The sequence below is a fragment of the Phyllobates terribilis genome, unplaced genomic scaffold (genome assembly GCF_046119375.1).
Source record: "Phyllobates terribilis strain yellow unplaced genomic scaffold, ASM4611937v1 Scaffold_7__3_contigs__length_470593459, whole genome shotgun sequence".
NCBI lineage: Eukaryota > Metazoa > Chordata > Amphibia > Anura > Dendrobatidae > Phyllobates > Phyllobates terribilis.
Window position 1 is genome coordinate 135427388 of NW_027362767.1, and position 15393 is coordinate 135442780.

At 47.9% G+C, this 15393-nt stretch overlaps 1 protein-coding gene across 1 annotated transcript in view; it reads left to right on the plus strand.

Annotated features, from left to right (window-relative positions):
* IL6R (interleukin 6 receptor) overlaps window positions 1-15393 on the plus strand; it is a 47789-nt gene that overhangs the window by 2030 nt on the left and 30366 nt on the right. Inside the window, exons 2-3 of the mRNA XM_073639233.1 lie at window positions 6259-6492; window positions 9851-9974. Coding sequence (XP_073495334.1) covers window positions 6259-6492; window positions 9851-9974 — 358 coding nt within the window. The remainder of the gene's footprint in view (window positions 1-6258; window positions 6493-9850; window positions 9975-15393) is intronic.

Sequence of the window (15393 nt, forward strand, 5' to 3'; positions counted from 1 at the left end):
AACTCACTTAGTGAAGATAATGTTGTAGATGTCATCTGCAGTCCTATGTAACACCACAGATAACACAGTGATAACTGCCCGAGTACAGATAATGTAGTAGATGTCACCTGCAGTCCTATGTAACACCACAGATAACAGTGATAATTCTCTGAGTACAGATAATGTAGTAGATGTCACCTGCAGTCCTATGTAACACCACAGATAACACATTGATAATTCTCTGAGTACAGATAATATAGTAGATTTTACCTGCAGGCCTATATAACGCCTCAGATAACACAGTGATAACTCTGAGTACAGATAATGTAGTAGATGTCAGAAGCAGTCCTATGTAACACCACAGATAACACAGTGATAACTCTCTGAGTACAGATAATGTAGGAGATGTCAGAAGCAGTCCTATGTAACACCACAGATAACACAGTGATAACTCTCTGAGTACAGATAATGTAGTAGATGTCACCTGCAGTCCTATGTAACACCACAGATAACACAGTGATAACTCTCTGAGTACAGATAATGTGGTAGATTTCACCTGCAGTCCTATGTAATACCACAGATAACAGTGATAATTCTCTGAGTACAGATAATGTAGTAGATGTCACCTGCAGTCCTATATAACGCCTCAGATAACACACTGATGACTCAGAGTACAGATAATGTAGGAGATGTCAGAAGTAGTCCTATGTAACACCACAGATAACACAGTGATATCTCTCTGAGTACAGATAATGTAGTAGCTGTCACATGCAGTCCTATGTAACACCACAGATAACACAGTGATAACTCTCTGAGTACAGATAATGTAGTAGATGTCACCTGCAGTCCTATGTAACACCACAGATAACACAGTGATAACTCTCTGAGTACAGATAATGTAGTAGATGTCACCTGCAGTCCTATGTAACACCACAGATAACACAGTGATAACTCTGAGTGGAGAGAATGTGATGGAAGTCACCTGCAGTCCTATGTAACACCACAGATGACACTTCTGATTACATGTGATGATTGCGGGGTTGTGACGTTCACGCAATTGTGTAACGGTACAAAGTCCAGTCTGATGCGAGCATCCGTGGAAGCGGAGACGTTAATGAAGTGTGCTCAATGCAGTGATTAGTGTGGGGGCGCACGCTGCTCTGGAGTCAGCAGAATTATCCTCATCACTAATGATCATCTCCGGCTATTATGTGTATATTGCTCCGGTCCTTCACAGGCGCCGTACATGTGAGATCTCTCCACTCCACCTCTCACACTCCTCCAGGATCACACATCCACACCCCTCTTTCTGACCGTTATAACCCATGATATAGCAGCAGTACAGTGTCCATCTTAGGACATGATCAGATATCAAAATCAAACATCAAAATGATGTCAGTTTGAGGCTAAATACCCTGTCTGACAAGTGATCCTGACAAGTGATTCTTATCTTAAGTCACTTGTCAGAATCACTTGTCAGGATCACTTGTCAGGATCACTTGCCAGGATCACTTGCCAGGATCACTTGCCAGGATCACTTGTCAGGATCACTTGTCAGGATCACTTGTCAGGCATGGTATTTAGCCTCAAACTGACATCATACTGATGTTTGATTTTGATATCTGATCATGTCCTAAAATAGACACTGTACAGCACTTTGTGATTCAGAGCTGCAATCATAGTCGACCATTTTGGATTATAAATTGGGCTTTCTGTGGTCACCCATCTAATTACAAATATATAGATGCTGGAAGCCATACTGTGATACTTGGTTCAATGCGTAAGTCTGCACCCCCCACCCCAGTCACATCACTATGGGGACTGATCTGGACAGATCCTGACAGACTGCACCCCCCAACCTTGTCAGATCTCTGCGGGGGGCTGATATGGACAGTTCCTAACTATCTGCACCCTCTACCTCTGTCACATCTCTGCAGGGGGCTAATTTTGACAGATCCTGACTGTCTGCACCCACTACCTCAGTCACATCTCTGCGAGGAGCTGATATGGACAGTTCCTGGCTGTCTACACCCACTACCTCAGTCACATCTCTGCGGGGGGCTGATATGGACAGTTCCTGACTGTCTGCAATCACTACCTCAGTCACATCTCTGCGGGGGGCTGATATGGACAGTTCCTGACTGTCTGCACCCACTACCTCAGTCACATCTCTGCGGGGGGCTGATATGGACAGTTCCTGACTGTCTGCAATCACTACCTCAGTCACATCTCTGCGGGGGGCTGATATGGACAGTTCCTGACTGTCTGCACTCACTACCTCAGTCACATCTCTGCGGGGGGCTGATATGGACAGTTCCTGACTGTCTGCACTCACTACCTCAGTCACATCTCTGCGGGGGGCTGATATGGACAGTTCCTGACTGTCTGCACCCACTACCTCAGTCACATCTCTGCGGGGGCCTGATATGGACAGTTCCTGACTGTCTGCACTCACTACCTCAGTCACATCTCTGCGGGGGGCTGATATGGACAGTTCCTGACTGTCTGCACTCACTACCTCAGTCACATCTCTGCGGGTTGCTGATATGGACAGTTCCTGACTGTCTGCACTCACTACCTCAGTCACATCTCTGCGGGGGGCTGATATGGACAGTTCCTGACTGTCTACACCCACTACCTCAGTCACATCTCTGCGGGGGGCTGATATGGACAGTTCCTGACTGTCTGCAATCACTACCTCAGTCACATCTCTGCGGGGGGCTGATATGGACAGTTCCTGACTGTCGGCACCCACTACCTCAGTCACATCTTTGCGGGGGGCTGATATGGACAGTTCCTGACTGTCTGCACCCACTACCTCAGTCACATCTTTGCGGGGGACTGATCTGGACAGTTCCTGACTATCTGCACCCACTACCTCAGTCACATCTCTGCGGGGGGCTGATATGGACAGTTCCTGACTGTCTGCACTCACTACCTCAGTCACATCTCTGCATGGGGCTGATATGGACAGTTCCTGACTGTCTGCACCCACTACCTCAGTCACATCTCTGCGGGGGCCTGATATGGACAGTTCCTGACTGTCTGCACCCACTACCTCAGTCACATCTCTGCGGGGGGCTGATATGGACAGTTCCTGACTGTCTGCACCCACTACCTCAGTCACATCTCTGCGGGGGGCTGATATGGACAGTTCCTGACTGTCTGCACCCACTACCTCAGTCACATCTCTGCGGGGGGCTGATATGGACAGTTCCTGACTGTCTGCACCCACTACCTCAGTCACATCTCTGCGGGGGGCTGATATGGACAGTTCCTGACTGTCTGTACCCACTACCTCAGTCACATCTCTGCGGGGGGCTGATTTGGACAGTTCCTGACTGTCTGCACCCACTACCTCAGTCACATCTCTGCGGGGGCCTGACATGGACAGTTCCTGACTGTCTGCACTCACTACCTCAGTCACATCACTGCGGGGGGCTGATATGGACAGTTCCTGACTGTCTGCACCCACTACCTCAGTCACATCTCTGCGGGGGCCTGACATGGACAGTTCCTGACTGTCTGCACTCACTACCTCAGTCACATCACTGCGGGGGGCTGATATGGACAGTTCCTGACTGTCTGCACCCACTACCTCAGTCACATCTCTGCGGGGGGCTGATTTGGACAGTTCCTGACTGTCTGCACCCACTACCTCAGTCACATCTCTGCGGGGGCCTGACATGGACAGTTCCTGACTGTCTGCACTCACTACCTCAGTCACATCACTGCGGGGGGCTGATATGGACAGTTCCTGACTGTCTGCACCCACTACCTCAGTCACATCTCTGCGGGGGCCTGATATGGACAGTTCCTGACTGTCTGCACCCACTACCTCAGTCACATCACTGCGGGGGGCTGATATGGACAGTTCCTGACTGTCTGCACCCACTACCTCAGTCACATCTTTGCGGGGGGCTGATATGGACAGTTCCTGACTGTCTGCACCCACTACCTCAGTCACATCTTTGCGGGGGGCTGATATGGACAGTTCCTGAATGTCTGCACCCACTACCTCAGTCACATCTCTGCGGGGGCTGATATGGACAGTTCCTGACTGTCTGCACCCACTACCTCAGTCACATCTTTGCGGGGGGCTGATATGGACAGTTCCTGACTGTCTGCACCCACTACCTCAGTCACATCTTTGCGGGGGGCTGATATGGACAGTTCCTGAATGTCTGCACCCACTACCTCAGTCACATCTCTGCGGGGGCTGATATGGACAGTTCCTGACTGTCTGCACCCACTACCTCAGTCACATCTTTGCGGGGGGCTGATATGGACAGTTCCTGACTGTCTGCACCCACTACCTCAGTCACATCTTTGCGGGGGGCTGATATGGACAGTTCCTGACTGTCTGCACCCACTACCTCAGTCACATCACTGCGGGTTGCTGATATGGACAGTTCCTGACTGTCTGCACCCACTACCTCAGTCACATCTCTGCGGGGGGCTGATATGGACAGTTCCTGACTGTCTGCACCCACTACCTCAGTCACATCTCTGCGGGGGGCTGATATGGACAGTTCCTGACTGTCTGCACCCACTACCTCAGTCACATCTCTGCGGGGGGTTGATCTGGACAGATCTTGACTGTCTGCACCCACTACCTCAGTCACATCTCTGCGGGGGGTTGATCTGGACAGATCCTGATTGTCTGCAGCCCAGTGACATCTCTGCGGGGGGCTGATCTGGACAGATCCTGACTGTCTGCACCTCAGTCATGTCTATGCTGGGGACTGATCTGGACAGATCCTGACTGTCTGCACCTCAGTCATGTCTATGCTGGGGACTGATCTGGACAGATCCTGACTGTCTGCACCCCCCCACTCTGGTGTGTTTCTATATCCAGTATGTAAATGAGCTGATTTGCATAAACAGCGCGGTCCGGATGTGTCACCCCCAGCTCAGTGGCAGATGTTGTGGGGCGCAGCGAGATCAGAACTTCCTCTCACCAGGACATATCCCGGGTCTGAATACTGTGATTACAGTATGGGGGATGGGTGGAATATTCCGGAGACTCTCCACCTGTACAGACCCAGAGCCCCAATATATACAACTGCCCTGCCCCTCTGCCTGTCAGTGTCAGTCTTCACTGCCGTTCTAGCATCTTATTCACTGTCCATGTGTGATACCACAGTAAGCTGGCTCATAATACCGCTGATTAGAATGTGTAATACCGTAATAACCCAGCTTGTTATACTACTAATTATAATGTATAATACCGTAATAGCCCAGCTTATTATACTGCCGATTATAATGTATAATGTCGTAATAGCCTGGCTCGTTATAAAGCTAATTATAAAGTATAATACCGTAATAGCTTGGCTTGTTATACCACTGATTATAATGTATAATACCCTAATAGCCCAACTTGCTATACCACTGATTATAATGTATAATGCCATAATAGCCGTCTTGTTATACTGCTGATTATAACGTATAATGTTGTAATAGCCTGGCTCGTTATAAAGCTAATTATAATGTATAATAGTGTAATAACCCGGCTTGCTATACAACTGATTATAATGTATAATACCGTAATAGCTCGACTTGCTATACCACTGATTATAATGTATAATACCTTAACAGCCCGGCTTGCTATACCACTGATTATAATGTATAATACCGTAATAGCCCGACTTGCTATACCACGGATTATAATGTATAATACCTTAACAGCCCGGCTTGCTATACTACTGATTATAATGTATAATACCTTAACAGCCCGGCTTGCTATACTACTGATTATAATGTATAATACCGTAACAGCCAGGCTTGCTATACTACTGATTATAATGTATAATACCGTAACAGCCAGGCTTGTTATACCACTGATTATAATGTATAATACCGTAACAGCCAGGCTTGCTATACTACTGATTATAATGTATAATACCGTAACAGCCAGGCTTGTTATACCACTGATTATAATGTATAATACGATAACCGCTCGGCTTGCTATACCACTGATTATAATGTATAATACCGTAATAGCCCAGCTTGCTACACCACTGATCATAATGTATAATGCCTTAACAGCCCGGTTTGCTATACCACTGATCATAATGTATAATACCGTAAGAGCTCAGTTTGTTATACCGCTCATCAGAATGTATAATACCGTAATAGCCTGGCTTGTTATACCGCTCATCAGAATGTATAATACCATAGTAGCCCGGCTTGTTATACCACTCATTAGAATGTATAATACCGTAATAACCTGGCCGGTTATATTGCTGATTATAATAGCCATCTCTGTTCCTCCTCCAGCGGTTCCTGAGAATGCCATCTTGGTTGCACTTTTCTCCAATGTAAACCTGACATGTGCAGGGTGTGAAGGTCAAGTGTCCTGGAGTCACGGAAGCCCCCATAGAAGCCAAAGACCACTACACATGACAGAGGGCGGCCATCTTGTCCTGAGCTCTGTGGCTTATGAGGACGAGGGAAACTACACATGTTATAGGGACGATGCCCCTGTGTGCTCTGTGGAGCTGCTGGTAAGAGGTGAGGAGACATTGGGGGACTCAAAAGCCAATCAACAAAACCGACAAGTCACGCGACATTGGACCTGAAGGTGGCAGGGCTTACTTCTTATACCCCTAACACTGAAAGTCAGGAAGGACGGAGAGGAGATATATGGCGGTACATTAACATTTTACACTAAGCCATTAACCGAGCCTCACTCAGCCCTGTATGTCTGTCCACAAAAGAATATTCTCCTAGTGAGGTCCACTAGTGTACCCACACAATATGGTACCGCTTACATGGCTCCCTCTCTGCCCCCAGCACAGTATGATGTCCCCACAGTACATTCCCCACACACAGTATGATGTCCCCACAGTACATTCCCTCCACACACAGTATAATGTCCCCACAGTACATTCTCTCCACACACAGTATGATGTCCCCACCGTACATTCCCCCCACGCAGTATGATGTCCCCACAGTACATTCTCTCCACACACAGTATAATGTCCCCACAGTACATTCCCTCCACACAGTATGATGTCCCCACAGTACATTCTCTCCACACACAGTATAATGTCCCCACAGTACATTCCCTCCACACAGTATGATGTCTCCACAGTACATTCCCCCCACACAGTATGATGTCCCCACCGTACATTCCCCCCACGCAGTATGATGTCTGCACAGTGCATTTACCACACACAGTATGATGTCCCCACAGTACATTCCCCCCACGCAGTATGATGTCCACAGTACATTCCCCACACACAGTATGATGTCCCCACAGTACATTCTCCACACACAGTATGATGTCCCCACAGTACATTCCCTCCACACACAGTATGATGTCCCCACAGTACATTCCCTCCACACACAGTATAATGTCCCCACAGTACATTCCCTCCACACACAGTATAATGTCCCCACAGTACATTCTCTCCACACACAGTATGATGTCCCCACAGTACATTCCCTCCCCACACAGTATGATGTCCCCACAGTACATTCCCTCCCCACACAGTATAATGTCCCCACACATAGTATGATGTCCCTCAGTACCCACAATATGATGTCTCCAGAGTACATTCCACACACACACACACAGTATGATGTCCCCACAATACATTCCCCCCACACAGTATGATGTCTGCACAGTGCATTTACCACACACAGTATGATGTCCCCACCGTACATTCCCCCCACGCAGTATGATGTCTGCACAGTGCATTTACCACACACAGTATGATGTCCCCACCGTACATTCCCCCCACGCAGTATGATGTCTGCACAGTGCATTTACCACACACAGTATGATGTCCCCACCGTACATTCCCCCCACGCAGTATGATGTCTGCACAGTGCATTTACCACACACAGTATGATGTCTGCACAGTGCATTCCCCCCACGCAGTATGATGTCGGCACAGTGCATTTACCACACACAGTATGATGTCCCCACCGTACATTCCCCCCACGCAGTATGATGTCTGCACAGTGCATTTACCACACACAGTATGATGTCCCCACCGTACATTCCCCCCACGCAGTATGATGTCTGCACAGTGCATTTACCACACACAGTATGATGTCCCCACCGTACATTCCCCCCACGCAGTATGATGTCTGCACAGTGCATTTACCACACACAGTATGATGTCCCCACAGTACATTCCCCCCACGCAGTATGATGTCTGCACAGTGCATTTACCACACACAGTATGATGTCTGCACAGTGCATTCCCCCCACGCAGTATGATGTCTGCACAGTGCATTTACCACACACAGTATGATGTCCCCACCGTACATTCCCCCCACGCAGTATGATGTCTGCACAGTGCATTTACCACACACAGTATGATGTCCCCACCGTACATCCCCCCCACGCAGTATGATGTCTGCACAGTGCATTTACCACACACAGTATGATGTCCCCACTGTACATTCCCCCCACGCAGTATGATGTCTGCACAGTGCATTTACCACACACAGTATGATGTCCCCACCGTACATTCCCCCCACGCAGTATGATGTCTGCACAGTGCATTTACCACACACAGTATGATGTCTGCACAGTGCATTCCCCCCACGCAGTATGATGTCTGCACAGTGCATTTACCACACACAGTATGATGTCCCCACCGTACATTCCCCCCATGCAGTTTGATGTCTGCACAGTGCATTTACCACACACAGTATAATGTCCCCACCGTACATTCCCCCCACGCAGTATGATGTCTGCACAGTGCATTTACCACACACAGTATGATGTCTGCACAGTGCATTCCCCCCACGCAGTATGATGTCTGCACAGTGCATTTACCACACACAGTATGATGTCCCCACTGTACATTCCCCCCACGCAGTATGATGTCTGCACAGTGCATTTACCACACACAGTATGATGTCCCCACCGTACATTCCCCCCACGCAGTATGATGTCTGCACAGTACATTCCCCACACACAGTATGATGTCTGCACAGTGCATTTACCACACACAGTATGATGTCCCCACCGTACATCCCCCCCACGCAGTATGATGTCTGCACAATGCATTTACCACACACAGTATGATGTCCCCACTGTACATTCCCCCCACGCAGTATGATGTCTGCACAGTGCATTTACCACACACAGTATGATGTCTGCACAGTGCATTCCCCCCACGCAGTATGATGTCTGCACAGTGCATTTACCACACACAGTATGATGTCCCCACCGTACATTCCCCCCATGCAGTTTGATGTCTGCACAGTGCATTTACCACACACAGTATAATGTCCCCACCGTACATTCCCCCCACGCAGTATGATGTCTGCACAGTGCATTTACCACACACAGTATGATGTCTGCACAGTGCATTCCCCCCACGCAGTATGATGTCTGCACAGTGCATTTACCACACACAGTATGATGTCCCCACTGTACATTCCCCCCACGCAGTATGATGTCTGCACAGTGCATTTACCACACACAGTATGATGTCCCCACCGTACATTCCCCCCACGCAGTATGATGTCTGCACAGTACATTCCCCACACACAGTATGATGTCTGCACAGTGCATTTACCACACACAGTATGATGTCCCCACCGTACATTCCCCCCACGCAGTATGATGTCTGCACAATGCATTTACCACACACAGTGTGATGTCCCCACAGTACATTCCTTCCTGATGACAAACCTCAACCTCACAAGACAATTTCTCAGATTCAGATTTAGGTGGTATATATTCCAGTCTACTGATTGGCCCATCTAGTATTTGGGAACCACAGAGGCTCTAAGTAGTTAAGACGAATATAGTGATGATTCACAGGAAGGGGAGGAGCCTTCACAAGGGGGCACTTACTTATTATTCCTGAGGTCATGTGATCTTCTCCACTCACATCCACAGATGAACCTCAAGAGGGCACAAGTCTCTCCTGCTACCACCGACACCCCACGCATAATATCACCTGTGAGTGGAGCCCCACAGAACTCATCCACCCTTTCTCTACCGCCACCCTCGTAAGAGTCAGGTGAGTGCCCTGAGAGAAAGTATCACACATAAGGGGCTTAAATACAAAGCTCAGCTGAAGGTATCACACATGATAGAATTAGATACACAGCAGCTCAGTAGTGATGTGAGCTGTGATGTGTGATACTCGAAGGCTGTAATATGTGATATTCGGCAGCTTTGATAATTCGCTGTAGTGTGTGTGATACTCGGCTGTGATGTGTGATACTCGGCTTGATGTGTGATACTCGGAAAGCTGTGATGTGTAATACTCGGCTGTGATGTATATGACACTCGGTGGCTGTGGTGTGTGATACTCGGCTGTGGTGTGTGATACTCGGCTGTGATGTATGATACTTGGCTGTGGTGTGTGATACTCGGCTGTGGTGTGTGATACTCAGCGGCTATGACGTGTGATACTCGGCTGTGGTGTGTGATACTCGGCTGTGATGTGTGATACTCGGCTGTGACGTGTGATACTGGCTGTGATGTGTGATACTCGGCTGTGATGTATATGACACTCGGTGGCTGTGGTGTGTGAAACTCGGCGGCTATGACGTGTGATACTCGGCTGTGGTGTGCGATACTCGGCTGTGGTGTGCGATACTCGGCTGTGGTGTGTGATACTCGGCTGTGGTGTGTGATACTCGGCAGCTATGACGTGTGATACTCGGCTGTGGTGTATGATACTCGTCTGTGATGTGTGATACTCGGCGGCTATGACGTGTGATACTCGGCTGTGACGTGTGATACTCGGCTGTGACGTGTGATACTCGGCTGTGATGTGTGATACTCGGCTATGACGTGTGATACTCGGAAATCTGTGATATGTGATACTTGGAAAGATGTGATGTGTAATACTCGGCTGTTATGTATATGACACTCGGTGGCTGTGGTGTGTGATACTTGGCTGTGATGTGTGATACTCGGCTGTGATGTGTGATACTCGGAAAGCTGTGATGTGTGATACTCGGCTGTAATGTACAGTTATATGAAAAAGTTTGGGCACCCCTATTAATCTTAAGCTTAATGTTTTATAAATGTTTTATAAAAATTGGTGTTTTTGCAACTGCTATTTCAGTTTGATATATGTAATAACTGTTGGACACAGTAATGTTTCTGCCTTGAAATGAGGTTTATTGTACTAACAGAAAATGTGCAATCTGCATTCAAACAAAATTTGATAGGTGCATAAGAATGGGCACCCTTATCATTTTCTTGTTTCAAATACTCCTACCTACATTTACTGACTTACTAAAGCACTTTTTTTGGTTTTGTAACCTCATTGAGCTTTGAACTTCATAGCCAGGTGTATGCAATCATGAGAAAAGCTACTTAAAGTGGCCACTTGCAAGTTGTTCTCCTGTTTGAATCTCCTCTGAAGAGTAGCATCATGGGCTCCTCAAAACAACTGTCAAATGATCTGAAAACAAAGATTATTCAACATAGTTGTTCAGGGGAAGGATACAAAAAGCTGTCTCAGAGATTTAACCTGTCAGTTTCCACTGTGAGGAACATAGTAAGGAAATGGAACAACACAGGGACAGTTCTTGTTAAGGCCAGAAGTGGCAGGCCAAGAAAAACATCAGAAAGGCAGAGAAGAAGAATGGTGAGATCAGTCAAGGACAATCCTCAGACCACCTCCAGAGAGCTGCAGCATCAACTTGCTGCATATGGTGTCACTGTGCATCGGTCAACTATACAACGCACTTTGCACAAGGAGAAGCTGTATGGGAGAGTGATGTGAAAGAAGCCATTTCTGCAAGCACGCCACAAACAGAGTCGGCTGAGGTATGCAAAAGCACATTTGGAGAAGCCAATTTCTTTTGGAAGAAGGTCCTGTGGACTGATGAAACCAAGATTGAGTTGTTTGGTCATACAAAAAGGCGTTATGCATGGCGGCAAAAAACACAGCATTCCAAGAAAAACCCACAGTAAAATTTGGTGGACGTTCCATCATGCTTTGGGGCTGTGTGGCCAATGCCGGCACCGGGAATCTTGTTAAAGTTCAGGGACGCATGGATTCCACTCAGTATCAGCAGATTCTTGACAATAATATTCAAGAATCAGTGACAAAGTTGAAGTTACGCAGGGGATGGATCTTTCAGCAAGACAATGATCCAAAACACCGCTCCAAATCTACTCAGGCATTCATGCAGAGGAACAATTACAATGTTCTGGAATGGCCATCCCAGTCCCCAGACCTGAATATCATTGAACATCTGTGGGATCATTTGAAGAGGGCTGTCCATGCTCGGCGACCATCAAACTTTACTGAACTGGAATTGTTTTGTAAAGAGGAATGGTCAAAAATACCTTCATCCAGGATCCAGGAACTCATTAAAAGCTACAGGAAGCGACTAGAGGCTGTTATTTTTGCAAAAGGAGGATCTACTAAATATTAATGTCACTTTTCTGGTGAGGTGCCCATACTTATGCACCTATCAAATTTTGTTTGAATGCAGATTGCACATTTTCTGTTAGTACAATAAACCTCATTTCAAGGCAGAAACATTACTGTGTCCAACAGTTATTACATATATCAAACTGAAATAGCTGTTGCAAAAACACCAATTTTTAGAAAACATTAAGCTTAAGATTAATAGGGGTTCCCAAACTTTTTCATATAACTGTATATGACACTCAGTGGCTGTGGTGTGTGATACTCGGCTGTGGTGTGTGATATTCGGCTGGGGTGTGTAATATTCGGCTGTGGTGTGTGATACTCGGCTGTGATGTGTGATACTCGGCTGTGATGTGTGATACTCGGCGGCTATGACGTGTGATACTCAGCTATGACGTGTGATACTCGACTGTGATGTGTGATACTCGGCGGCTATGACGTGTGATACTCAGCTATGACGTGTGATATTCGGCTGTGGTGTGTGATATTCGGCTGTGGTGTGTGATACTCGGCTGTGATGTGTGATACTCGGCGGCTATGACGTGTGATACTCAGCTATGACATGTGATACTCGACTGTGGTGTGTGATACTCGGCTGTGGTGTGTGATACTCGGCTGTGGTGTGTGATACTCGGCTGTGGTGTGTGATACTCGGCGTCTATGACGTGTGATACTCGGCTGTGGTGTATGATACTCGTCTGTGATGTGTGATACTCGGCGGCTATGATGTGTGATACTCGGCTGTGACGTGTGATACTCGGCTGTGATGTGTGATACTCGGCTATGACGTGTGATACTCGGAAAGCTGTGATATGCGATACTTGGAAAGATGTGATGTGTAATACTCGGCTGTTATGTATATGACACTCGGTGGCTGTGGTGTGTGATACTTGGCTGTGATGTGTGATACTCGGCTGTGATGTGTGATACTCGGCTGTGATGTGTGATACTCGGAAAGCTGTGATGTGTGATACTCGGCTGTAAGGTATATGACACTCAGTGGCTGTGGTGTGTGATACTCGGCTGTGGTGTGCGATACTCGGCTGTGGTGTGCGATACTCGGCTGTGGTGTGTGATACTCGGCTGTGGTGTGTGATATTCGGCTGTGGTGTGTGATACTCGGCTGTGGTGTGTGATACTCGGCGGCTATGACGTGTGATACTTGGCTGTGGCGTGTGATACTCGGCTGTGATGTGTGATACTTGGCAGTGATGTATATGACACTCGGTGGCTGTGGTGTGTGATACTCGGCTGTGGTGTGTGATACTCGGCGGCTATGACGTGCGATACTCGGCTGTGGTGTGCGATACTCGACTGTGGTGTGTGATACTCGGCTGTGGTGTGTAATACTCGGCGGCTAAGACGTGTGATACTCGGCTGTGGTGTGTGATACTCGGCTGTGGTGTGTGATACTCGGCTGTGACGTGTGATACTCGGCTGTGACGTGTGATTCTCGGCTGTGACATGTGATACTCGGCTGTGATGTGTGATACTCGGCTATGATGCGTGATACTCGGAAAGCTGTGATATGTGATACTTAGGAAGATGTAATGTGTAATACTCGGCTGTTATGTATATGACACTCGGTGGCTGTGGTGTGTGATACTTGGCTGTGATGTGTGACACTCGGAAAGCTGTGATGTGTAATACTCGGCTGTAATGTATATGACACTCGGTGGCTGTGGTGTGTGATACTCAGCTGTGGTGTGTGATACTCGGCTGTGGTGTGTGATATTCAGCTGTGGTGTGTGATACTCGGCTGTAATGTGTGATACTTGGCGGCTATGACGTGTGATACTCAGCTGTGGTGTGTGATACTCGGCGGCTATGACGTGTGATACTCGGCTGTGGTGTGTGATACTCGGCTGTGGTGTGTGATACTCGGCGGCTATGACGTGTGATACTCGGCTGTGGTGTATGATACTCGTCTGTGATGTGTGATACTCGGCGGCGATGATGTGTGATACTCGGCTGTGACGTGTGATACTCGGCTGTGAGGTGTGATACTCGGCTGTGACGTGTGATACTCGGCTGTGATGTGTGATACTCGGCTATGACGTGTGATACTCGGAAAGCTGTGATATGCGATACTTGGAAAGATGATGTGTAATACTCGGCTGTTATGTATATGACACTCGGTGGCTGTGGTGTGTGATACTTGGCTGTGATGTGTGATACTTGGCTGTGATGTGTGATACTCGGCTGTGATGTGTGATACTCGGCTGTAATGTATATGACACTCAGTGGCTGTGGTGTGTGATACTCGGCTGTGGTGTGTGATACTCGGCTGTGGTGTGTGATATTCGGCTGTGGTTTGTGATATTCGGCTGTGGTGTGTGATACTCGGCTGTGATGTGTGATACTCGGCGGCTATGACTTGTGATACTCAGCTATGACGTGTGATACTCGACTGTGGTGTGTGATACTTGGCTGTGGTGTGTGATACTTGGCTGTGGTGTGTGATACTCGGCTGTGGTGTGTGATACTCGGCGGCTATGACGTGTGATACTCTGCTGTGGCGTGTCATACTCGGCTGTGATGTGTGATACTCGGCAGTGATGTATATGACACTCAGTGGCTGTGGTGTGTGATATTCGGCTGTGGTGTGTGATACTTGGCGGCTATGACGTGCGATACTCGGCTGTGGTGTGCGATACTCGACTGTGGTGTGTGATACTCGGCTGTGGTGTGTAATACTCGGCGGCTAAGACGTGTGATACTCGGCTGTGGTGTGTGATACTCGGCTGTGGTGTGTGATACTCGGCTGTGACGTGTGATACTCGGCTGTGACGTGTGATTCTCGGCTGTGACATGTGATACTCGGCTGTGATGTGTGATACTCGGCTATGATGTGTGATACTCGGAAAGCTGTGATATGTGATACTTAGGAATATGTAATGTGTAATACTCGGCTGTTATGTATATGACACTCGGTGGCTGTGGTGTGTGATACTCGGCTGTGGTGTGTGATATTCGGCTGTGGTGTGTGATACTCGGCTGTGATGTGTGATACTCGGCGGCTATGACGTGTGATACT